Source organism: Oncorhynchus mykiss, chromosome 7, assembly GCF_057628025.1.
Source record: "Oncorhynchus mykiss isolate SJ-2025 chromosome 7, ASM5762802v1, whole genome shotgun sequence".
Classification (NCBI taxonomy): Eukaryota; Metazoa; Chordata; class Actinopteri; order Salmoniformes; family Salmonidae; genus Oncorhynchus; species Oncorhynchus mykiss.
In genome coordinates, this window is record NC_143028.1 from 31809057 (window position 1) to 31836575 (window position 27519).

Here is a 27519-nt window from a genome sequence, read left to right on the forward strand (position 1 = left end):
GCTCTATGGTGTTGAACACTGAGCTGAAGTCAATGAATAGTGTTCTCATGTAGGTGTTCCTTTTGTCCATGTCGGAAATAGCAGTGTGGACTGCAATAGAGATTGCATCATCTGTGGATCTGTTAAGGTGGTATGCAAATTGCAGTGGGTCTAGGGTTTCTGGGATAATGGTGTTTATGTGAACCTTGACCAGTCATTTAGGCAGGTTACCTTAGTGTTCTTGGGAACAGGGACTATGGTGGTCTGCTTGAAACATGTTGGCATTCCAGACTGTCAGAGACAGGTAGAAAATGTCAGTGAAGACACATGCCAGTTGGTCAGCGCATGCTCTGCGTACACGTCCTGGTAATCCATCTGGCCCTGCGGCCTTGTGAACGTTGACCTGTTTAAAGGTCTTACTCACATCGGCTATGGCGAGCGTGATCACACAGTCATCTGGAACAGCTGATGCTCTCATGCATGCTTCAGTGTTGCTTGCTTCGAAGTGAGCATAGAAGTTATTTAGCTCGTCTGATAGGTTCGTGTCACTGGGCAACTCGCGTCTGTGCTTCCCTTTGTTGTCCATAATAGTTTGCAAGCCCTGACACATCTGACAAATATTGGAGCCGGTGTAGTACGATTCAATCTTAGGCCATTTTTAACGCTTTGCCTATTTGATGGTTCATTGGAGGGCATAGCGGGATTTCTTATAAGCGGCCGATTTCTTAGAGGCCCGCTCCTTGAAAGCGGCAGCTCTACCCTTTAGCTCAGTGTGGATGTTGCCTGTAAACCATGGCTTCTGGTTGGGGTATGTATGTACGTACGGTCACTGTGCGACATCGTCGATGCACTTATTGATGAAGCCAGTGGTGATGTTGTGTACTCCTCAATGCCATCGGAAGAATTCTGAAACATATTTCAGTCTCTGCTTGCAAATCAGTCCTGTAGATTAGCATCTGCGTCATCTGACCACTTTCTTATTGAGCGAGTACTTTCTGCTTTAGTTTTTGCTTGTAAGCAGGAATCAGGAGGATAGAGTTATGGTCAGATTTCCCAAATAGAGGTTGAGGGAGAGCTTTGTACGCGTCTCAGTGTGTGGAGTAAAGGTGGTCGAGAGTTTTTTTTTCTCCCTCTGGTCGCACATGTAAAATCTGGTAGAAATTAGGTAAAACTGATTTAAGTTTCCCTGCATTAAAGTCCCCGGCCACTAGGAGTTCCACCTCCGGATGAGCATTTTCTTGTTGTCTTATGGCCTTATACAGCTCGTTGAGTGCCGTCTTAGTGCCAGCATCGGTTTGTGGTGGTAAATAGACAGCTACGTAAAATATACATACAAATTATCTTGGTAAATAGCTTACCATGAGATACTCTACCTCAGGCGTGCAAAACCAAGAGACTTCCTTAATACTAGATTTTGTTTACCAGCTGTTATTTACAAATAGACAGACCCTTGTCTTACAGACGTTCTATCTTAGTGATGGACCGAAAACCCAGCCAGCTGTATGTTATCCGTGTCATCGTTCAGCCACAACTCAGTGAAACGTAAGATATTACAATTTGTAATGACCCGTTGATAGGATAGTCTTGATCGGAACTCATTAATTTTATTATCCAGTGATTGCACGTTGACTAATAGGACTGACGGTAAAGGCAGATTACTCACTTGCCGTCGGATCCTTACAAGGCACCCCGACCTACGTCCCCGATATCTTTGTCTCTTCTTCATGCGAATGACGGGGATTTGAGCCTTGTCGTGTGTCTGAAGTAAATCCTTCGCGTCCGACTCGTTAAAGAAAAAAATATTTTAAATCTTTAAAATAAGCTTTTTTTTAAGGAACATTTCTGGGATCTTTTATTTCCGCACTTTACATGTTGCGTTTATATTTCTGTTCAGTATAGCTGATGCTCTTTTCCAGAGTGACTTAGAGTTAGTGCATTCAACTTAAGACAGCAAGATATGACAACCACATATAAAAATGTTTGTATTCCTTCATTACGAAGGTTCTCTATTATTTTCCCTTTGTTTTTGAACTTCCCCTTGCAATTAAAATCTCCCTGTGCTCTGGCTCTCTAACATGTTTAATTGGTTGTGCCATCTTGATGTCTAGTGTTTAAAAATTTGTGTGAAAGATGAGAAGATAAAAAACATTTCTCTAATGTTTGGAGGATCGTTAGTGGTATTTTCTGTGGTTAACATGTGAGGTTGAATTAATGATAGTCTCTATGATTCATTATACTCTGGTTATACTACCCTGCTGTTTAGTCACTTTTACAAAACCAACACGACTTCTTAATCAGCCAATGTATTTGTGTCAATGCACTGCACAACCAACTAGTGTCACAGCATTTAGATCCTTAACATTAGGACACAACCAAGGAGCTATTAGCATTGTGAGACTAACTTACTTTACATCAAGTGGACAAATTAACCAACAGGGATGTTGTTTGTTTGATCAGTTAAAACTGTAGTGATTGCATTCTGCATGTTCAGTTCACCTAATACTATTGCTATTAGTCTAGAGTCTGTCGGTAATTGTGATGTCATCATGGTGCCATGGCATGGAGGTCTAGTGTTCCTAGCGTGAGTGGGTCTCTCTCCCACTAGACCAGGCCACGTTGTTGGGCTGAGTGAGTCCATGGCCCCCTCTCTGGTCTCTGGGGATAATGAGTATCTTGCTGTGGGAGAGGAGCTGGAGCCCTTGGGGAGGTTCACACTAATCAGAGAGGTGTGAAGGCATTAGCCAGGCCTGTCTAACTCGACCACCTCATTAAGGGAGAAACTGAACTTTATGTACGTAAATGGAACTTTATTCCCTTTTTTGCACTTTTACCTGTATGTGTATTCTGATCTTGAATTTAAGCATGGTGAGATTTGCCAGTGTCAGAAAGGTACGTGTTTGGGGTGGAGATCAAAGAAATTGAGGTGTGGCGGAGTTGTGTCATATTCTAAACTTGACTTAATTCCCTAATAATTCCACCACCTTTATGTGTGAGGAAACCACGAATAAGGTCGAGCAAACCTGCCGGTTCCAAGTGGAAAAAGCATTTATATATTTTTGCGATAGAAATAACAGCATTCCCCATGCACTGTAATTTATAAATTGATATGATAAGAGCTAGGTAAACTAGAAAAGTACATTTTCTGAAGAAAACGTGTTGTGCTTGTTAACTTATTATAAAGTATTTATGGTTGTGAAATAAGTTATAGTAATGGTAGTGACTTGTTATAATTGAAAAAAGTAGGTAGATGGAAAGATTGAATGAATGAACAGGATAAGACAGGATAGCCTAAACATGTGAAAGTTGGTTTGGTGTCTTTAAACTTGAACGGTTCGAGAGTTACTGTTGGTGAGTTATTTTGCAAATGTAGGCAAATGTATGCAAATGTATATAGTTGTAGTTGATAAAGATTTTAAAGAATTTGAATTTAGGATAGCCTGAATTTTTTAAAGTTGGTATTGTAGCTTAACTGGCCAAGGAGTAGAATTTTGTATAGCTACCTCTGTATCAAACCCATGTTAAGTTATGTTAAGTTATGCACATTTTTAATGGTTATAGTTCAAATGTATATATAGTATCAAAACTCTGAATGCAAACAATCTAAGTTGGGTCAGTCTGAGCATCTCAACGATAGTTTGACATTGATAGCTTAAACAGCGTAAGAACAGTAGTAAATCCAAATACTTCCCATTCAAGCCTATGGAGCTTTTATGAACATTTAAAATGGTTATTGTTAAAAAAAATATATAAATAGTATTACAATTCTGAATGCATTCATTCTAAGTACAGTGGTTCTTCCTTTGAAAGTTTTGAACTTATGCCATGACCGTTTGTGGCAGATTGCGGTAAATTGCGTTAGTCTGGCAACTATGGGTGACACTTAAATAACATGCCATAGAATTCTGCGGCACCCCACAAGCTGTGCTGCAGTACACCGCAACTTTTAAAGGAAGGACCACTGTAACTGACTTCAGTTTAAACATCTCAATACCATTTAAGTCGATGGGCCTTTTTTTGCCAATGAAATGTATTGAGAGCTCATTTAAAATGGTTATAGTTCAAAAGTATAAATGTTAAACAAATTCAGAATCTGATCTGCTGACTGGTCAGTTGCGCTCTGTAATGTTTTAATCATATGCTCCAACTTTTCCTGTTTCCTTCCATTTGTAGGCTATAGCCTATGTTAAATATTATTAGCCACTATCTGTAGTGACCATAAGTAATCATTTATAATAATTATAATTATAATATGAATATATATATATATATAATAATAATATAAATATATATACACAGTAACAGTCCAAAGTTTGGAAACACCTACTTATTCAAGGGTTTTCTTTATTTGACTAATTTCTACATTGTAGAATAATAGTGAAGACATCAAAACTATAAAATAACAGGTATGGAATCGTGTAGTAACCAAAAGTGTTAAACAAATCAAAATAAATGTTATATTTGTGTCACGACTTCTGCCGAAGTCGATGCCTCTCCTTGTTCGGGTGGTGCCCGGCGGTCGACGTCACCGGTCTTCTAGCCATCATTGATCCATTTATAATTTTCCATTGGTTTTGTCTTGTCTTCCTACACACCTGGTTTCAATCCCATTCATTACCTGTTGTGTATTTAACCCTCTGTTTCCCATCATGTCTTTGTCAGAGATTGTTTTATGTTCAGTTCGTGTTGTTTTGCATTTGGTGCGCGACAGGTCCTCGTACCCAATTTGTTTCATTTGTACTTATGGTTTTGGAGTTATGTTTTGTTTTATTAAATTACTCCATTTTACCAAGTTCAATTCTCCTGCGCCTGACTTCCCTGCCACCTTTACACACGATTGTGACAATTTGAGATTCTTCAAAGTAGCCACACTTTGCCTTGTTGACAGCTTTGCATACTCTTGGCATTCTCTCAACCAGCTTCACCTGTAAATATTTTACAACAGTCTTGAAAGAGTTCCCACATATGCTAATCACTTATTAGCTGTTTTTCATTCACTCTGCGGTCCAACTCATCCCAAACCATCTCAATTGGGTTGAGGTCAGGTGATTGTGGAGGAGAAGTCATCTGTGTCCTGAATTCTAAATAAAGCACCCCCACACCATCAAACCTCCTCCTCCATGCTTCACTGTGGGAACTACACATGTGGAGATCACCCGTTCACTTACTCCGTGTCTCACCAAGACACAACGGTTGGAACCAAAAATCTAAAATTTGGACTAATCAGACCAAGGGACAGATTGCCAGTGGTCTAATGTCCATTGCTTGTGTTTCTTGGCCCAAGCAAGTCTCTTCTTATTATTGGTGTCCTTTAGTAGTGGTTTCTTTGCAGCAATTAGACCATGAAGGCCTGATTCACACAGTCTCCTCTGAACAGTTGATGTTGAGATGTGTCAGTTACTTGAATTTTGTGAAGCATTTATTTGGGCAGCAATTCCTGAGTCTGGTATCTCAAATTAACTTATTTTCTGCAGCAGAGGTAACTCTGGGTCTTCCTTTCCTGTGGCGGTCCTCATGAGAGCCAGTTTCATCATAGCGCTTGATTGGTTGTGCGACTGCACTTGAAGAAACTTTCAAAGTTATTCAAATTTTCCGTATTGACTGACCTTCATGTCTTAAAGTAATTATGGACTGTCATTTCTCTTTGATTATTTGTGACCCGTTTCAGGAAACTAGGCATATGTCACAGGTCACTACTTCATAGGAGAGCCGTTTGAACATTTGAACGTTTTTGGCTGAGATAATGAGTGGGCTCGACATGCCGAGAGATGAGTTTGGATTGGTCTGCCATATAGCACGCTTCTGTCTATTTGAGCTGGTCAGTATGTTTATGTAATCCTGTCTAACACTGATTTTTTTTTAAATGTATCATGTGGTAAAACTTAACAAAATACTCCACTATGCAAGTATCCATTTCAATAGAATGTCACTGCAACAACTGTTTCAGAGCACTCTCGTCTGAGTGTGCCAGAGCGCAGAATAACTGATGAATTTACAAACGCTCAACACCCGTTGAATATGGCCGGTGTCAGTAAATGTTGGCAAAAAAGTGTAATTAAATTGTTGTAAGGAGCACAGTTGCAGTCACCAAAGCTCTGGATAACATGAAAACAGCCTAACCAGCTCTGCTAGGTCGAGTAAAATGGTAAAAGTTTGGGAAGGGGCTAAAGTTTAAGATTATTCTCATGCCATTGCACACGGTCAGTGTAAACCAGAGTGACTTGACACAACGGGCCAAGCAAGCTGTACAAACAAAATGGAAATGACACAGGACGTATTATCTAATGAAAGGGGTTACAGTCTGTCGTGAAGCGTTCATCCATGTATACGGGTAAGACTCTAGCTACAGTTTTAGACATACATTTCTAATTTTGTCAGAAAGTTGTTTTCTTTGAAAGTTAAAGCTTACTGTTAGCTAGCTAGCTGAAGTTAGATGGCTGACTCGCTAGCTAACATTACATTTATGATCTGTGTGTAGTAATGTTATCTCAGAATGCCATTTCGCATTGCTAGTTATAGCCTAATGTTAGCTAGCTAACTATCTAACATTGAACGTATTTGGTTATATTTAGCTATCTATGACAATCGGTTTGCATTGCTAGTACTCTATAGATTGTGATTATGGTTCATTGCTAGCTAGCTACATGAATAAACAAAAGATCCCAAGTTAAAATGTACTATTAGCTAGCTAGCTGACGATAGATAGCTGGCTCTCTAGCTAACATTACGTTTATGAGCTGTGTGTACTAATGTTATCTCAGAATGCCATTTATCATTGCTAGTTATATCCTAATGAAGATTACATGACCCATGAAGTTAGCCAGGTGTGTCTGATGGTGATTGCGGCTATCTATTGTATAATAATGCCAAAATATTTGTATCTGGAATTTGTCTTTCAGCATCAGTAGAACACGCCTGACTCTCCTCCACCAGTCATACAAGGAGAATGGTCTTATGCCTCCCATCAAAAATAGAGCTGGCCCAAGCAAGCACAGGTTACACCTGAATGAGGACTTGCAGCGAGTTGTGAACTTCATCAACAACTACGTAGAAGATAATGCAATAGTATTACCAGGACACCACCCAGGACACAAACACACACAACACACACAAACACACACAAACACATCTCACGCGACAAAAGCAGAGGTGTGGAGTCTCTACAAGGAATCAATGACAACACTTGATATGTAAAGCATAAGCAACACGTTTTGATTATTTAATTTACCTCCAACATGATTGGCACCACATTTATTGATCTCACATCATTTTTTTGTAATTTCCTGATTTACAACTTCGATGCTCTGGAGCCTGGTGTTGTTGTCGGACTCAGTCGGGACATGGTTTCAGCTGTTGCACAATGCTGACATCCTTCCTCCCATAGATGGTCGGCCTGTACAAGCACCACCTGGACTGGACACAGCTATACAGACAGATATTTTTTGAGAAGATCAGGGAGTTTTGTGACGAAGAGGCTATGGACACTGTCACATCTGCTCCTGCTACGCCCTCTGGTGTTCATCCGGTGTCTTCTTAACCTGCAGTTACTTCCCCTGCACACTCTCTCTCTCCCTCTCCCTCTCTGTGTGATTGTGTGGTTGGAGACAGGTGTGCTGGAGTCAGAGCAGATCCCTACCAGCTGCAACTCATTCCATAATCAAGACCTCTACAAATACTTATTCCTGCCACTTCCACTCTACCAGCTCGTAATCTCTGCTCGGTCAGTTCATGATTCTAGCCATTTGTGATTATTCAAGATCCTGTTACTCTGCTGTGCCTGTTTCCCTGCCTGACACTGTTCATTCTCTCATTGCAGTTACCGCTCTGTCTCTGGCTCCTGTCTCCTGTTCCACATCTCACCACCCAACTACCTTGCACTGGAGTTTACTCACCACCACTTGGATTCCCCTCAGGACCTGTTTACCCTGTTCTACTCAGCTAACTCCAACCTCAGTCTCCACATCTGGTTTTCCTGCAACTCATCCGAGCTTTCCTGGATCTGCACTCCATATCTCCCTGTGTAACAATAAATATGTTGGTTCATTCATCCCCGTTTCCTCATCTGAGTCTGCTCTTGGGTTTCCCTGTGTCGCTCCGCTTAACAGACATCACATGCACTGCACCAAAGTCAAGGGCAGGACAGAAACAGCCTCTCCGAATATAGATTATTGTTCATACGTGGTTCGGACGGACCAGTTCATCACTGAGGGCGAGTACTAGCTGCAGTGCCTCTATTCAAATGACTCTCTCCTAACACACACGCCATACGTTGCTGCTACTATTTTTTTATCAGCCACTTTACCCCTGATTGTATGCATATAACTACCTCATCTATCACTTATATTGTTGTTGTTCTTCTACATACTGTATATCTGTTTCTGATATTGCTACTATGCAAGTAACCATTTCGCTGTAACGTTACACCTTCTGTAGAGACCCATCCACTTAGTAAGATGTGGCCGGGGGTTATAGCCTTTCTTTCACATGACCCATCAATTTAGACAAGTGTTTCTGGGTAAGCGTCATCTAATATTTATAAAATATTTTTATCTGGACACTTTCTGTTCACCTGGTATATTTCCTTATTGTACGTTACTACTTTTACCACTTTTGGTCTTAATCTTTACTAAACTAATCTTTTCAGCACATGACCTCACATGTAAACCCTTAAAGAGATGGGTGGCAATGCTGAATGGGTGTAGACAAAGGAGAGCTCTCCAGTTGACACCAACACATTCAAAGGCCATTTTCTCAAAAGTGAGGTTAGAAAGTTTATCAACTTTCAAAGCACAGTTACTTTCCCATTCTTCCTCAAATGCAGTGTGTGATATATATCATTTTGTAGCTCTGAGTCTCTGATTTTACTCAATGTAAAAACACAATTTCAAATTTTGCTACATAAGACCGAATCAAGGCGGTCGGTCACATTTGAGCTGTTCTTGTCATAAAATGGACTTGGTCTTTTTTCACATCTGGCTATCTACTGTATACCACACCTACTTTATCACAACAACTGATTGGCTCAAACGCATTATGAAGGAAAGAAATTCCACAAATGAAATTTTAACAAGGCACACCTGTTAATCTAAATGCATTCCACATGACTACATCATTAAGCTGGTTGAGAGAATGCCAAGAGTGAGCTGTCATCAAGGCAAATGGTGGCTAATTTGAAGAATGTCAAATATAAAATATATATGTGTTTAACACTTTCTGGGTTACTACATGATTCCATATGTTATTTCATAGTTTTGATGTATTTAATATTATTCTACAATGTAGAAAATATTACAAATAAAGAAAAACACTAGAATTAGAACGTGTGTCCAAACTATTGACTGGTACTGTATGTATACAGTTGAAGTCGGAAGAAAACATACACTTAGGTTGGAGTCATTAAAACTTGTTTTTCAACCACTCAACAAATGTCGTGTTAACAAACTATAGTTTTGGCAAGTCGGTTAGGACATCTACATTGTGCATGACACAAGTCATTTTTCCAACAATTTGCACTGTTCGCACCAAAGTACGTTCATCTCTAGGAGACAGAATGCATCTTCTTCCTGAGCGGTATGACAGCTGTGTGTTAATAGTGTTGATGGTGTTAATACTTGCGTGCTTTTGTTTGTACAGATGAACGTGGTACCTTCAGGTGTTTAGAAATTACTCCCAAGGATGAACCAGACTTGTGGAGATCTACAATTGTTTTCTGAGGACTTGGCTGATTTCTTTTGGTTTTCCCATGATGTCAAGCAAAGAGGCGCTGATTTTGAAGGTAGGCCTTGAAATACATCCACAGGTACACCTCAAATTGACTCAAATGATGTCAATTAGCCTATCAGAATCTTCTAAAGCAATGACCTATATAATAATATATGAGTAATAATATATTGGCTAACTGAATGAGCCAACCTTTTATTTATTTCCTTTATAAATGCTGTCAGTCCTTGTGGTTGTGGCTGAGGGTCAAGTAATAGTGGGTATTATTTAATGAAGGCCAAATACAAATTGTAGTAAACATTAATAGGAACATGTAGGCTTATTAAATCATTATGGAGCTCATTATGGAGCTCAAACCATTACCTTGAACTTGATGCACAGCGCAAGACTTGGCAGGTGCCATCAAACAGTTCCATGGTCAGTGTTGGCAATTGGGTTATACTTATTAGTACATGTACACTATTCTCTATATTATAATTATAGGCCTATTGTAGGCTACAATAGGCCGACTTCCAACGTCACCATTGATGAATTGAATGTGGCAACTTTCAGAATGAATCAAATCACCTTTTTTCTGTTTGTGCATGAAGGCTCTATTTTTCCATGACGATTCATAAGATTCATGATGATTCCCTAAACATAAACAATGTGTGAAATCAGAGTGTTTTTAAATGGAGACAAATATGCATATGTTTTCATGGCTATCTTCATGGCTAATAGGGTGGAGGTGTATGTTTCAACTACTCATGGTGTGATTGTGATAACATAGAGGAACTCAAGTCCGTTTGTTCACCCGACCTAGAATACCTCACAATCAAATGCCGACCGTATTTCCTTCCAAGAGAATTCTCTTTGGTTATAGTCACAGCCGTGTATATCCCCCCTCAAGCCAATACCATGACGGCCCTGAAAGATCTTCACTGGACTTTATTCAAACTGGAAACCACATATCCTGAGGCTGCATTTATTGTATCTGGGGATTTTAACAGCAAATTTGAGGAAAACACTACCAAAGTTCTATCAACACATTGACTGTATGTAGGACTTGCATTGCCAAAACAATCGACCACTGCTACTCCAACTTCAGGGATGCCTACAAGGCCCTCCTCCGCTCTTCTTTCGGCAAATCTGATCACGACTCCATTTTGATCCTCCCTTCCTATAGGCAGAAACTCAAACAGGAAGTACCCGTGCTGTGGAATGCTGGTCTGACCAATAAGAATCCATACTTCAATATTGTTTTGATCACAATCTTGAACATATCATGGGATATGTTCCGGGTAGCGTCTATGAATAACATTGGCTGGAGTGTTTAAGGACATATTCAATCTCTCCCTATCCCAGTCTGCTGTCCTCACATGCTTCAAGATGTCCACCATTGTTCCTGTACCCATGAAAGCAAAGGTAACTGAACTAAATGACTATCGCCCCATAGCACTCACTTCTGTCATCATTAATTGCTTTGAGAGACTAGTCAAGGATCATATCATCTCTACCTTACCTGACACACTAGACCCACTTCAATTTGCTTACCACCCCCAATAGAGCCACAGACGATTCAATCGCCTTTGTACTGCACACTGCCCTATCCCTTCTGGACAAGAAGAATACCTATGTAAGAATTCTGTTCATTGACTATAGCTCAGCATTCAACACCATAGTATCCTCCAAGCTCATCATTAAGCTCGGGGCCCTGGGTCTGAACCCCGCACTGTGCAACTGGGTCTTGGACTTCCTGACTGTAGTATGCCTGATTACCAAAAATTACGAGACAGCCTAGAGGAATCAAGTGAGGGCCCTGGGAGTGTGGTGCCAGGAAAATAACCTCTCACTCAACGTCAACAAAGCAAAGGAGCTGATCGTGGACTTCAGGAAACAGCAGAGGGAGCAGCCCCATCCATATCGTCGGGACAGCAGTGGAGAAGGTGGAAAGCTTCAACTTCCTCAGGGTTCAAATCACTGACAAACTGACATGGTCCACCCACAAGAAGAAGGCACAACAGCACTGAGGAGGCCTCAGGACGCTGAAGAAATGTGGCTTGGCACCTAAAACACTCACAAACATTTACAGATGCACAATTGAAAGCATCCTGTCGGGCTGTATCACAGCCTGGTACAGCAACTGCACCGCCCACAAATGCAGGGCTCTCCAGAGGGTGCATCACCGGCGGCAAACTACCTGCCCTCCAGGACACCTACAGCACCCGATGTCACAGGAAGGCCAAAAAGATCATCAAGGACAACAACCACGCAAGCCACTGCCTGTTCACCCCGCTATCATCCAGAAGGTGAGGTCAGTTCAGGTTCATCAAAGCTGGGACCGAGAGACTGAAAAACAGCTTCTATCTCAAGGCCATCAGACTGTTAAATAGCCATCAGTAGCACCTTAGAGGCTGCTGCCCTATATACATAGACTTGAAATCTCTGGCCACAGGGCGGCAGGGTAGCCTAGTGGTTAGAGCGTTGGACTCGTAACCGAAAGGTTCAAATCCCCGAGCTGACAAGGTACAAATCTGTCGTTCTGCCACTGAACAGGCTAACCCATTGTTCCTAAGCCATCATTGAAAATAAGAGTTTGTTCTTAACTGACTTGCCTAGTTAAATAAAGGTAAAAACACTAGTCACTTCAATAATGTTTACGTATTTTTGCTTTTCTCATCTCATATGTACAGTGCCTTGCGAAAGTATTCGGCCCCCTTGAACTTTGCGACCTTTTGCCACATTTCAGGCTTCAAACATAAATATATAAAACTGTATTTTTTTGTGAAGAATCAACAACAAATGGGACACAATCATGAAGTGGAACGACATTTATTGGATATTTCAAACTTGGGCGTGCAAAATTATTCAGCCCCTTTACTTTCAGTGCAGCAAACTCTCTCCAGAAGTTCAGTGAGGATCTCTGAATGATCCAATGTTGACCTAAATGACTAATGATGATAAATACAATCCACCTGTGTGTAATCAAGTCTCCGTATAAATGCACCTGCACTGTGATAGTCTCAGAGGTCCGTTAAAAGCGCAGAGAGCATCATGAAGAACAAGGAACACACCAGGCAGGTCCGAGATACTGTTGTGAAGAAGTTTAAAGCCGGATTTGGATACAAAAATATTTCCCAAGCTTTAAACATCCCAAGGAGCACTGTGCAAGTGATAATATTGAAATGGAAGGAGTATCAGACCACTGCAAATCTACCAAGACCTGGCCGTCCCTCTAAACTTTCAGCTCATACAAGGAGAAGACTGATCTGAGATGCAGCCAAGAGGCCCATGATCACTCTGGATGAACTGCAGAGATCTACAGCTGAGGTGGGAGACTCTGTCCATAGGACAACAATCAGTCGTATATTGCACAAATCTGGCCTTTATGGAAGAGTGGCAAGAAGAAAGCCATTTCTTAAAGATATCCATAAAAAGTGTTGTTTAAAGTTTGCCACAAGCCACCTGGGAGACACACCAAACATGTGGAAGAAGGTGCTCTGGTCAGATGAAACCAAAATTGAACTTTTTGGCAACAATGCAAAATGTTATGTTTGGCGTAAAAGCAACACAGCTGAACACACCATCCCCACTGTCAAACATGGTGGTGGCAGCATCATGGTTTGGGCCTGCTTTTCTTCAGCAGGGACAGGGAAGATGGTTAAAATTGATGGGAAGATGGATGGAGCCAAATACAGGACCATTCTGGAAGAAAACCTGATGGAGTCTGCAAAAGACCTGAGACTGGGACGGAGATTTGTCTTCCAACAAGACAATGATCCAAAACATAAAGCAAAATCTACAATGGAATGGTTCAAAAATAAACATATCCAGGTGTTAGAATGGCCAAGTAAAAGTCCAGACCTGAATCCAATCGAGAATCTGTGGAAAGAACTGAACTTCTGTTCACAAATGCTCTCCATCCAGCCTCACTGAGCTCGAGCTGTTTTGCAAGGAGGAATGGGAAAATATTTCAGTCTCTCGATGTGCAAAACTGATAGAGACATACCCCAAGCGACTTACAGCTGTAATCGCAGCAAAAGGTGGCGCTACAAAGAATTAACTTAAGGGGGCTGAATAATTTTGCACGCCCAATTTTTCAGTTTTTGATTTGTTAAAGTTTGAAATATCCAATAAATGTCGTTCCACTTCATGATTGTGTCCCACTTGTTGTTGATTCTTCACAAAAAAAGACAGTTTTATATCTTTATGTTTGAAGCCTGAAATGTGGCAAAAGGTCGCAAAGTTCAAGGGGGCCGAATACTTTCGCAAGGCACTGTATATATTGTATTGTATCGTATTCTACTGTATCTTAGTCTATGCCGCTCAGACATTGCTCGTCCAAATATTTATATATTCTTAATTCCTTTAGATTTGTGTGTATTGTTGTGAAATTGTTGGATATTACTGCATTGTTGGAGCTAGAAATACACGCATTTTGCTACACCCGCAATAACATCTACTAAACGTGTATGTGACATAACATTTGATTTGATTTGATATTCTGAAGCCATTCTTCATAGTCTACATTCAAGTCTTGTGCAGATCAAATTCTTATTAAAAAGAACATCGTATTTAAAGGGATTGCTTTAGATAAATTAACAGAAAAACTAATTTAACAAAAACTCCCTGATCAAATTGGTAGGCTACCGAGTGGGTGTTTTCTGGGGTTGAATTAAATGTATTCAGTGCCTGCAACAGAATCATACCCGTAAACCTCATTACGTACCTCCTTCCGATAAGTCTGAATACCAACTACTGAGAAGTGCATATGTAATGCGTGCTTAGTCTGAATCGGCCCCTAACTACATAGGAAGGTTAGCTCCACACAACAGGTCCTTGGTCATAAGTAGTGTAAATATACTGTATAGAGAATATGGTGTCATTTGGGACACATTCCTAAGCACTAGAAGGGTCAGCTCAGTGGAGACTGGTGGGGGGACTTCACTGTGCTCTGCTAACATGGTACAACCAGGGAAGAACCAGGGGGATGAGCCCCTGTTTACCCCCACACTGCACTGCAGCTCTGAGGAGCTGGGTGTTTGCTTTAGGGGGTCAGAAATGTGTAGATTTACTCGTTTCTGAGTACAGACCAGTGTGAGAGTTACGAGTTAGGACTGTGTGTGTGTGTGTGTGTGTGTGTGTGTGTGTGTGTGTGTGTGTGTGTGTGTGTGTGTGTGTGTGTGTGACAGCCCCACCGTTAAACAGACTAACAATCTCAGACTACTCCCTGGAGACCTCTTATCTGCAGAAAGGCATCTTTGAGTTGATAATCCTGCTCGTCACCTCAGCACCACACACACACACACACACACACACACACACACACACACACACACTCCCCTCCTTGTCACTTCAGCACATCACACACAAACACACACACACACTCCCATTCAGCATCCCCCATCCCTTCTCACCCCCGCTCCCCTGCCCAGACCCCAAGGGAGAGAGAGGGCTGCTACCTGTCATTGCTTATGCCTCCTGGCGGCTGAACCAGAGAGGAGGAGGGTGGAGAGTGAGAGGTTGTCACTGTGCCCCGCATGAGTCACATTTCTAAAATTAACCAAACTAATTTTGTTTTATTAAGGTCGACGTGCTAGCTTAAAATGGTCAACTACAGAGGATCACCAACGTGTGACTGTCAAAAACCCTGGACAGCAGCATCATGTTCTAACAGACAGATAGAATCACATCAAATTATTCCTCTCCTCTGCGCTCCTCTCCTCCCTCGGCTGCCCATTAACAGTCATTACTCATTCTTTGAAATTCTCCCCTGCAACAAAACATTTGAATGACAACGGCATAATCCTATAACATCCCTACCAACATTTCCCTGACTAGTGCTCCGTACAGCTCCGCTCCCCTTTCCTTCCCTGGGTTCTTCAATCTCAAATCAATCAGAAGGAAAACAAACGACCTGGTTTCATATCACCACTGACTGACACACAGACACACACACACACACACACACACACACACACACACACACACACACACACACACACACACACACACACACACACACACACACACACACACACACACACACACACACACATACGGTGATGTCTGAAATAGCTCCTCACTACAGAGGGAAATGAGTGTTTCCACGGTACAAAAGGTTCCATTAGTTGTGGCTGACCTGGTGCTATTGTGACGCCTGGCCCCTGAACAGGGCACCCTGGGACGGGCTGGGAAGGGGGGGATTGGGTATATGTCCCAGATAGCACCCTATACCCTATTGAATGGCCATAGGGCTCTTGTTAAAAGTAATGCACTATATAGGGAGGAAATAGGGTGTCATTCGGGACAAGTGAGAGGGGAGGACGAGCTCTGTGCTGTAATCCTCTGTGTACCTGGGTGGTTTATACCTGCTCTACTGGAAGAAGGCCAGAAATACTGTCTTTCCCTCTCACTAGGAATCTCGCTCTCTCTCTTTCTCAATCTTTCTCCCTCTCTTTCAATCTCTCTCTCTCTCTGCTCCTCTGTCTCTCTCCTCTCTCCAGATCTTTATCTCCCATGCACACTTTTGCTCTGTGTGTGTGTCTTGTACACTACTTCAAATATTGTACTAGGGTAAATGGGATTCTGTAATTGAACTGATCCTACCATTGTTCCCAATGTTGTAGGAGAGAGGCATTGCTCTGTCTGTCTGTCTGTCGTGTGTGTGTGTGTGTGTGTGTGTGTGTGTGTGTGTGTGTGTGTGTGTGTGTGTGTGTGTGTGTGTGCGTGCGTGCGTGCGTGCGTGCGTGTGTGTGTGTGCATGCTTTTGTTGTGTGGGATGTGTAGCTGAGATAGTGTTGATGTAATTAGTGATGTGCCAGGTTGGTCTGTCCTGTCTGTGTGATTTACTGCTGCTATCTACCTGCTACTGTTGTTCCTCTCGACTTCACTGGTAGTCTACACAAAAACAAGGCACTCTAAATGCTGACTGTACTGCCTACTACTCTGGAGTCCACACTGGAGGACCACTCCGGTCCACGCTGCCACTCCAGTCCACGCTGGAAACAAGTGTTTTGTTGTATATGTTTTTTACCCAAATAAATTCAATTCACACTGGGAGTCCACACACATACAAGACATCCTGAACACTGTATGTGCCTGTTTCTAAGCAAACACAGTAAGCAGTTAACAGCTAGCACATGGCCCAATAAAACAGGATGATGTCATAATTGGCCTACGATAGAGGGTTACTGAAACTGATACAAGAGTTGGAATTGCATTCCCTTTCTTCGTTCCCTTTCATCATTCTTGAATAGCTATGCAGTTTGGGAGTGGTGACTGAGGACTAAGGGGGAGGGGCTAAATTATGTGGAGATTATATAGCAAATGGTTCTCATTCTCCCCGAGCATGTTCCTTCATTAGCCCTAACCACGCAGCGCTAAGCAGCGCAGTGTGTCGTGTGGAGCAGAGAGGGACCAGAGTAGAGCAGGAGTGGCTGTACTAAGTGGTACAGAGCACATCAGCAGTTGGGTGAAATTCAACTGCCACTTTCAATGTTGATCACATATTGCAACTCGCAGCAACCCGCAACCCCGCAAGGCCGTAGTCTCGCACCGCGTCTGGGAAAGAGATGAAATGAAAGAAGAAGAGACATTTGTTTGTAATCCTACAAAGCAACACGGCAGAGAGAGATAGAATAAATAAATGCATAGTTGTATTGCAAATTGAGACTACGAGAAATGAGAAATAGGCCCAGGCCAGGGTTGCAAAACATAAATAACTCTAACTGTCATTTGGAATATAACTTTGAAGTCAAATCAGGGTTGATAGAAAAATGTTTCTGTCACTCTGTCTGTCACTACTACATTTTGAGTTTAACTTTAGTATTCCAATAGAGCTTCTCCATAGATATTTGAAGACAAATCAGGATTGATAGAAGAATTCTGTTACATAAGACTGCCCCTGAAGTGTCTGTCACCGAATTGTCTGTCACTTCATCACATTATCATGGAGAGTGAAGTTGTGAAGACGTATTAGGTTGATGTGAGTGATATAGCCTATTTGAGCAAATGCCTAAATTATGTTAAGTGAAGTTCATCTTCTTTTCCCTTCTTGTGCAACAATAGGCCTCTCTACTGACTGGTATCAGTCACATGGTGTGCAGTAATCGCCAAGGAGACCTGACACTGCCTTCTCACTTTTCTTGTCTTTACTTGTTTTTTTGTTTTTTTAAATACTGCCAACATTTTAGGTGCTAAAAAGTTCAAAGCTTGTATTTGTTTGTTGTTTTTCTCACGTTATTGGAGGGTATGCGCTATGCAGCTGTACCGTCATCTACCCTATTACAGTTTTTTTACGATTGCTTACACACTAAAATTGAACTTTTCCCACAATTAGCAAAACCTTACACTCAAGGAGCAAAACACAAGGCTAGATTTGCACAACTGTAAGCACATTGTCAGCTTCACACTATTTGCAAAACATTACACACAGTGATTTGCAAAACACTAAACACACTTGTATACATCAGACACAGAAGTATATCATGATGTCACTTCCTTGCAATTCCAAAGCACTGACCGTCAAATTACCACACCTATGAGCCACTCTGTTAAACACAGCCATCAGGTGCACAAACACATGATTGCTAAATTGTAGACACACCAATCAGGTTTAAGCACTATAAAAATGCAGCAGGTAGGTTCACCTGCCTTCAACCACAATGGAAGGAGTCAGAAGAAGAGTGAGGTGAGAGGAGGAGTACACAGAGAAGGGGGTAGAGGAAGAGGCAGAGGCCGAGCAAGAGGTCGAGCCAGAGGTCGAAGAAGACCTGAAGCAGGAGGAGAACGTGCACAAAGAAGAAGAGGACCAAACTTATCAAATGACATTCGTGCAACACTAGTGGACCATGTTGTGAACCACGGATTGACGCTAAGGGAGGCTGGACTGAGAGTTCAGCCAAATCTTAGCAGATATACAGTGGCATCTGTCATAAGGACTTTTCGACAGGAAAACAGATTAAAGATCTGTCAACAGTTACAGTAATCATCCGCTTATTGAATGCACCATATCAACACTTGTGATACCCCTTCCTGTGACATTGTACAGTAAGTTACATGTATTATTCTCTACATAGGTTTGAGGGTCGGGAACGACAAGGAGGAAGGGGGCCCATATTCACGGAAGAACAAGAGTGAGAGATAATAAACATGGTTTTGGCCAATAATGCTATCAGGCTCAGAGAACTACAAGCCAACATTATTGGTGACCATGCCATTTTCAATAATGTCCATCAGGTCTCTTAGTCAACACTGGCACGCATCCTGAAAAGACATCAGGTTCAAATGAAACAACTTTATCGAGTGCCTTTTCAGCGGAATTCAGAGAAGGTCAAACGGCTGTGGCATGAGTATGTGGAGGTTTGTATTGTTCACTTTAGCACTGATGTTGCATACTGCACACAACCTTTTTTTACATTGACTGTATACTAGACCTGAACTACACAATCTTGTCTTTCACTGTATTTCAGGGAGTTTTCCATCTGGATGCTGAGGAAATCCTGCATGAATTCATATATATTGATGAGGCAGGGTTCATCCTCACAAAAGCAAGAAGGAGAGGCAGAAATATCATTGGCCACAGGGCTATAATCAATGTCCCAGGGCAACGTGGGGGTAACATCACCCTTTGCACTGCCATTTCACAGCATGGGGTTGTCCTCCGTCATGCCAAAATGGGCCCTTACAACACACCTCACATTCTTACATTTTTGGACCGATTGCACCACATCGTCACAGCAGGTAATGAAATGCACCAGATGCAATACACGGTCATCTGGGACAATGTGTCATTCCACCGCTCTGCTTTGGTCCAGAACTGGTTTCAGCACCATCCACAGTTGACAGTACTGTACCTTCCACCATACTCTCCGTTTCTAAACCCTATCGAAGAGTTTTTCTCTGCATGGCCGTGGAAGGTTTACGATATCCAGCCCCAGGCTCAGGTACCCCTCATTCAGGCCATGGAGGACGCCTGTGACCAAGTCCCGCGTTGTCTTGCTAATGACGATATTGCGTGTGATGTTGATGAAATTCTCTGGCCAGATCCAGCTAGGCGAAGAGATAATGTATAGTATGTTTACTGTAGTATTTCTGTACAATATTGTCAGGTTTTTTTCCGAATTTTTTGCTATTTACTGTAATTGTAACCTGTACTGGATAGTATTTTACGTTTGTCTGCTTGCTGAGCTAACAGTGTTGTGTAGTAGCATGAAAACTGGGACATGTTTTGTTGTGATTTTTCATGTTGACTGATTTGGGTATATGGAGAGAAATAAATGATAATTTCCTCAGTCTGCAGCATTGGTCTTGTGTAGTGTTTATAGTTGCACTTTCTCTGTACTTCATTTACAGTACTCTAATCACTGACAATTAGACTTGCTAAAAGTGTTTTAGGTTAGCAACAGCAGTGTGTAACTGGTTCAAAAAGATTGAAGTCATGTGAAATGTGTGTGTTTCGTATGGTAACAAAATATTATTTTTATGAAGTCGTGTATAGTTTTGACAAAAGTGTTCCATTTGGCAAATGATCTGAAGTGTTGTGCTACTTTGGTGTAGGGTGGTGCTAATTGTGTGTAGTGTTTTGACAAACCGGGCCCTGTTTTCAAAATTGTGCTTAAACAATTGAAAAAAACTTACAAATGGCATGTTTCCTTCACCAGGTGGCAGTAAAGAGCCACATTGTCAGTATGGGGAGATGCACTGGCCTTTCACGCTCCATAGTCATGCAAGCAACAGATCCAACAAAATACACTTTTGGCCTACAATTTCAGAAATGAAATCATTTCTATCAGTCTGTCACTCCCCTCTCCATCTAAGAGTTGCTCTCCATGCACCCCTGCTCCTCCCATGCCAGCTCAAACTCTGGCCACCACTGTCTCTGACATGACACTCCATTCCCTTTCACAGTGCACTGCTTTTGAAAAGTAGTGCACTGTGTATGTGGTGCACTACGTATGGAAACGAGTGCCACGTCGGACATGAGTTCATTGACATGCTGTGCACTTTGGCCAGAGGTAACCTGGCTGGGGGTTGACACATACTGCATCATGCCGTGCCGTGAGGCTGAGCCATGTTCTCCATCACAGTCACTAAGGAACAGTAGCACATAGGCCGTAAGTGCTTTACATACACCAAAGACCCTCCGTATCAATATTGTAAAATTAGAAAGTGGCTTCAGGTCTGTAAGGGCCTGTGTGTGTGTTGGTTTGTGTGTGTGTGTTTGTGTGTGTGTTAACAGACAGACATGGATGGTAAAACTGCAAATAGCTTGACTGTAAATGAAGAGAGATCTAAGGTCACCATGCCCTATACCCATTGAACATTAATATTTCAAAATTGTTTACAGAGAATGGAGTTTTGAATCATCCTCTCAGGGTGATGTGGAGTTCCTTCCCGTATTTACCACAGCTTTTAAAGCAACACTACCGACTGCAAGCCAAGATACTGCTAATTTTGTATAGCCTTCACTACACATTAGTTAATTGTGAACAAAGATAAATAATCAGTCAAATCTGTCCTTTTTTTAAAGATTGAGGTGCCAAATTTGCATTTCTAGACGTGTTTAATTTAGTTTTTTTTTGTTAGATTTTGGGGTTTCATCCCGTAACGTGAATTTTTGTCTTACAAATGAATTGCATTTCAGAAGGTGGCAAATTTAGTTAGACAAAAAACTCTTTGTTCTCCCTATTTTTCATGAGATAACCAAACGTACATGATCAATAACACTAGAAAGAGAAATTGAGAAAGACAGAAAGAAAGGGATGGGCTGTTGTGCATAAGACAGACAGCAGGCCAAGGTGATGGTGAACAAGGAACAAGGAAATAAAGGAATAACAAGGAAATAAAGGAATAACAAGGAAATAAAGGAATAACAAGGAAATAAAGGAATAACAAGGAAAAAAGGTTGAAGGGACAAAAGGGAAAGAAAATTCTCTCACCTCACATTTTCTACTCAAACTAATGATCTCATAGTAGCCTAAAGTATAAATGTTTATATGAATGTTAACATTAGCCCTACTGGCTTGCTTGCTTTATTATTTCCATGTGTAATTGTAAGTGTGTCATTTGAATAAAAACTATAGTTTACAGACATGTAGAGTGGCCTAGTGTCAAGCAGGACTAAGGTCTGAGATAATTAGAATAGTGTGGTCTGCTGACTGCAAACATCGAGAAAACGAATGTGCACAGCCTAACAATCATCTCGGCCATAACCTCCCATGATGACTAACTAGTGTGAACCAACATCCTCTTCCAGTATTTGGGGGGTGCAATTCAAACAAAATAAATGTGTAAATTATATAATTTGAAACATTAAAGGAGAGCTGCAGAACCTAACCGCCATCGTTTCGACAGACATATATATTACATATATTATACCCCGATGAAGACAGCTTGTCTGTCGAAACGTTGGTTATTAGGTTATTCAATTATTGCATCTGAGCTCCTAGAGTGTGCGGCTCTCCTTTAATAGTTGAAGTGTTCTTTCGCCTCCAGATTTATGCCAACTTTTACCGACAGTTCTGGGAATATATTTGTAAAAAGCACACACCAGTTCAGTTGGCTACACAAGGCTGGTATTTTGTATTTGCATACAGGTGAGGGAGAAGTAAAACGGTAGGCTACCTGTCGAATCGAGAGAGAATGAGAGAGGAGAGAGAGAGAGAGAGAGAGAGAGAGAGAGAGAGAGAGAGAGAGAGAGAGAGAGCGCGCAAACAAACCAACGACATTTTCTCAGCAACCTCTCTAGCTTTGAGTGGAACAGAAGATGCTCTCGTGATCTTCACTCTCGTAGCCTATGCGTTCTCTTCTTGCGAAGGTGACTTTGCCTCTGCGCGCAAACTTCCCGACTTCCGTCAGCATCCATCCTTCTAAACTATGGATATGCATCACACTAACGAAACGGACCGGAGAAGCTAAGCCTGCAACTAGTTGTTCGTGTCGAAAACACTGTAAAATAGACTGATAAATACCGAAACTGCTAATATCGAAACTTTTTTTTATTTTTTTGTGTGTGCGCTCCCTGCCTGCTGTTGCTGCTGTGTGTATGTTAACCCAAGGAGGCTCGTAGTGTCAGGGTGGTCCGCAACGGAAGGTGTGCTGCGATGAAGGTACTCGGTTGGACCATTGTGATCCTCTCCCAGTGGATTTTACGAAAGGTAAGCGAGTCGGATAACGTCTGGTTAGGCTACTGAACCTTAACGTATTGAATTAACAGAAAGTTTTTGCACCGTTCTTCACTAATGTTCTTGTAAAATGTCAAACATGTTGTCTGTAAATGGTGTTTATCAAAATACTTTCAGAAGGTAATGGACCCCATCATCACGAGAACATTTTCAAATACATTCATAGACGAGTAACGTTTAGCCAATAGAGATGTTAGGTCGGGCTCATCTCTAAAATCTACCAAAGAGGATAACCTACTATTTGACATTCCACCTGTGTGACCTGCCAGTCCAGTCCAGCTACTACGTGAGAAGCGATGAGATGTCCAGATACATAAGCGCGCTTTTCAACCCCACTTTTTTTTTCATTATTTATTTATTTTTTTGACAGTTGCTTGTATCTCATGACTAATTAGCATATGTTTCCGAGGATAGTGTTTTTAACAGTTCGGGAGAATGGTGAGCTTCTCTGGAATGGAAGAGCGAGCGCATTACTTTTCCGCACACACCCTGCCACGCGCGGAGGCTCGCTTGGCCGATTTTCAACCGTAAAGCAGCATGCAGACAAACAGCTCCAGATCCTTACTGGCTCACAGCCCCGCGCTTCGCTGACTCAATTATTCCGTCTGAGCGTTTCCCTTCCCCCCACTTAAGCATCCCGCCATTATCTATTTATCTATTTGCGCTGGCAGCAACTTCCTTCAAATTTCTTCAGAAGTTAAAAATGCCTTGGGCTTGTTTTATCTTCACATCGTTTTACTAAGCAAATAGTTTGTGTGTTTATTATAGTTGGAATTTACAGTGTGTGTGTGTGTGTGTGTGTGTGTGTGTGTGTGTGTGTGTGTGTGTGTGTGTGTGTGTGTGTGTGTGTGTGTGTGTGTGTGTACGTGTGTGTGCGCGTGTGTGTATGTGTGAGAGGCAGTATAGAATGTACTGCGTGAAAATTCTTGGAACTTGGGAGGAGTAGTTGTTTTTTATTGTGGATAGAACAAACATGTTGTTTGCCACTTTGATCCATAAATACCGTTCAATCCTAGGTCATAGGAATGGTCTACATGTGATCAACCATCAAACCCACTCATTCATATAGAGGGGCAATGTTTTTGAAGAAAGGTACAATGGAAGGTTTGGTTAGAAGTGCTTGTGGATGAGTAGTAAGGGTCACACCTCAAGTCTCTCAAGTTCACCATGTGATCTGCATCATAGGAAGGGTCATGACTCATGACCTATGCACCAACCTTACTATAAAACCTTTTAGGAAAACAAACCCCTCTCAACCAGATAAGACATACAGTGCATCACGCAAACAGGCCTGCATTTTTTTGGGTGTGCAGGTATGAAAAGATGCATTTTGGTGACCTTGTGAATATTGAAATGTCACACCTCAAACTCTCTTATTATTTTAACATTATTTGTAATATTGATGTCAGTATATTTTACATTATATTACCCTAATTCTCATGATTGTGTTTGTTTATCATCACATGAAAACATGTATCAGAGACAAAAAGAACAGACTCACTCAAACGTTAGTAGCCATGGCGACAGCTCAGTAGCTTTTTAGCTATTTTTAAAACGACTTAAAAGCAGCCATGAAGTGTAAAACAAGTCTTTCTTTTTAGTCTGGAATCCAACAGAATAAATTGTTTCAAAGTGACAAACCTTAGTGTTACTAGGGCTGTGAGAAGAGGCTGAGGCGATCATTTTCAGCAGTTTGGGTGTGTGCGTGTGTGTGCCTGCCCGTCTGTCTGTGTGCCTACGTCCCTGTGTGTATCTGTGTGTGTTTGTGCGTGTGTGTGTGGGTATGTGTCTGCTTACAGACAAGTTTACAGTTGACTTTTCAGACATGTTGGGGATGTTAAAAACACCCTGTCATCTGGCAGATTGAGGTTACGCCAACTATTGTGACAGATGACACTTAGTTCTTTTGAGGATTTGAAAACAAACGGAAACATTTTACTGGTCATAAATTATACCTGTATTCTGCTCTCACATCAGCGTAAACTCAACTGCCACTGTATTGGTTTCTCTTAATGTTGGAGTTAAAACCAGAATGTAATAATGTGTCTTGAAACACTATTCCAATACATGTCTTCAGGACATTTATAGTATAGAGAGAACATTAAGTAATTGCTAGGTTGAAATCAAGTTATTATTATAAGCCTATGGGCCTGTAGATTAGGGGGGGGGGGGGAAGAGAGAGAGAGAGAGAGAGAGAGAGAGAGAGAGAGAGAGAGAGAGAGAGAGAGAGAGAGAGAAAGAGAAAGAGAAAAGGAGGGAGGACCGGAAAGAAGCAGAATATGTGTGAAAAAGAGATTGTTTAGACTCCAGGCACTACGCAGCGTTGAAGAGGGATGATCACACATTTTCATGGTGGATGTAAAATGGCCCATCGCCGTTAGCTGATATGGAATTATGTTTTAGTCATATTTTTATGAGTAGTATTAAAATCGGATTATTATTATTACGTTTTGATGACCATTTTATGTTACATAGCCTATCTAATATTGTATACACTGACAAAAAATATAAATTCAACATGTAAAGTGTGGGTCCTATGTTTCATGAGGTGAAATAAAAGATCCCAGAAATATTCCATACACACAAAAACCTTATTTCTTTCAAATGTTGTGCACAAATTTGTTTACATCACTTTTAGTGAACATTTCTTCTTTGCCAAGAAAATCCATCCACCTGATAGGTGTGGCTTATCAAGAAGCTGATTAAATAGCATGATAATTACACAGGTGCACCTTGTGCTGGGTACAATAACAGGCCACTCTAAAATGTGCAGTCACACAACACAATGCCACAGATGTCTCAAGTTTTGAGGGAGCATGCACTTGGCATGCTGACTGCAGGAATGTCCAATAAAGCTTTTGTCAAAGAAGTTAATGTTTATTTACCATAAGCCGCTTCCAACGTCATTTTTAGAGAATTTGGCAGTACGTCCGACCCGACCTCACAACAGCACGCCACGTGTAACCACGCCAGCCCAGAACCTCCACATCCAGCTTCTTCACCTGTGGGATCATCTGAGACCAGCCACCAGCCACCAGCCACAGACAGCTGATGGAACTGAATCAAATCAAATCCAATCAAATTTTATTTGTCACATGCGCCTAATACAACCTTACAGTGAAATGCTTACTTACAAACTCTTAACCTATAATGCTTTAAGAAGTTTGACGAATAAATAAGTGTTAAGTAAAATATAGATAAGTAAAAAATGTAAAATAAAAGTAATAAATAATTAAACAGCAGCAGTAAAATAACAATAGTGAGGCTATATACAGGGGGTACCGGTACAGAGTCAATGTGTGGGGGCACTGGTTAGTCAAGGTAATTGAGGTAATATGTACATGTAGGTAGAGTTAAAGTGACTATGCATAGAAAATAAACAGAGAGTAGCAGCAGCATAAAAAAGGGGTCTGGATAGCCCTTTGATGAGCTGTTCAGGGGTCTTATGGTATGGGGGTAGAAGCTGAGTATTTCTGTCTGTAAAAAAGCCCTTCTGTGGGGAAAAACTCATTCTGATTGGCTGGGCCTGGCCCTCACAGGCCCACTCATGGCAGCGCCCCTGCCTAGTCATGTAAAATCCATAGATTGTGGCCTAATTCATTTATTTCAATTGACAGATTTCATTATATGAACTGTAACTCAGTAAAATTATTGACATTGTTGCATTATGTGTTTATATTTTTGTTCAGTATTTATATCTATAAATATACAGTGGGGCAAAAACATATTTAGTCAGCCACCAATTGTGCAAGTTTTCCCACTTAAAAAGATGAGAGAGGCCTGTAATTTTCATCATAGGTACCTTTCAACTATGACAGACAAAATGAGAAAAAAAAATATTTTTCTTTACGAAGCCCTCCTGTTCTCCACATTACCTGTATTAACTGCACCCGTTTGAACTCGTTACCTGTATAAAAGACACCTGTCCACACACTCAATCAAACAGACTTCAACTTCTCCACAATGGCCAGGATCAGAGAGGGTGTAAGAACATCAGGGATAAAATTGTAGACCTGCACAAGGCTGGGATGGGCTACAGGACAATATGCAAGCAGCTTGGTGAGAAGGCAACAACTGTTGGTGCAATTATTAGAAAATGGAAGAAGTTCAAGATGACGGTCAATCACCCTCGGTCTGGGACTCCATGCAAGATCTCACCTCGTGGGGCATCGATGATCATGAGGAAGGTGAGGGATCAGCCCAGAACTACACGGCAGGACCTGGTCAATGACCTGAAGAGAGCTGGGACCACAGTCTCAAAGAAAACCATTAGTAACACACTACGCCGTCATGGATTAAAATCCTGCAGCGCACGCAAGGTCCCCCTGCTCAAGCCAGCGCATGTCCAGGCCCGTCTGAAGTTTGCCAATGACCATCTGGATGATCCAGAGGAGGAATGGGAGAAGGTCATGTGGTCTGATGAGACAAAAATAGAGCTTTTTGGTCTAAACTCCACTCGCCGTGTTTGGAGGAAGAAGAAGGATGAGTACATCCCCAAGAACACCATCCTAACCGTGAAGCATGGAGGTGGAAACATAATTCTTTGGGGATGCTTTTCTGCAAAGGGGACAGGACGACTGCACCGTATTGAGGGGAGGATGGATGGGGCCATGTATTGTGAGATCCTGGCCAACAACCTCCTTCCCTCAGTAAGAGC

At 41.6% G+C, this 27519-nt stretch overlaps 1 protein-coding gene across 1 annotated transcript in view; it reads left to right on the plus strand.

Annotated features, from left to right (window-relative positions):
* The first annotated feature begins 22363 nt into the window (after positions 1-22363).
* The window catches only part of LOC110527699 (neurexophilin-2), a 106492-nt gene continuing 101336 nt past the window's right edge, over positions 22364-27519 (plus strand). Inside the window, exon 1 of the mRNA XM_021609154.3 lies at positions 22364-22835. Within this exon, the coding sequence (XP_021464829.2) occupies positions 22782-22835 (54 nt within the window). The 5' untranslated portion in view covers positions 22364-22781. The remainder of the gene's footprint in view (positions 22836-27519) is intronic.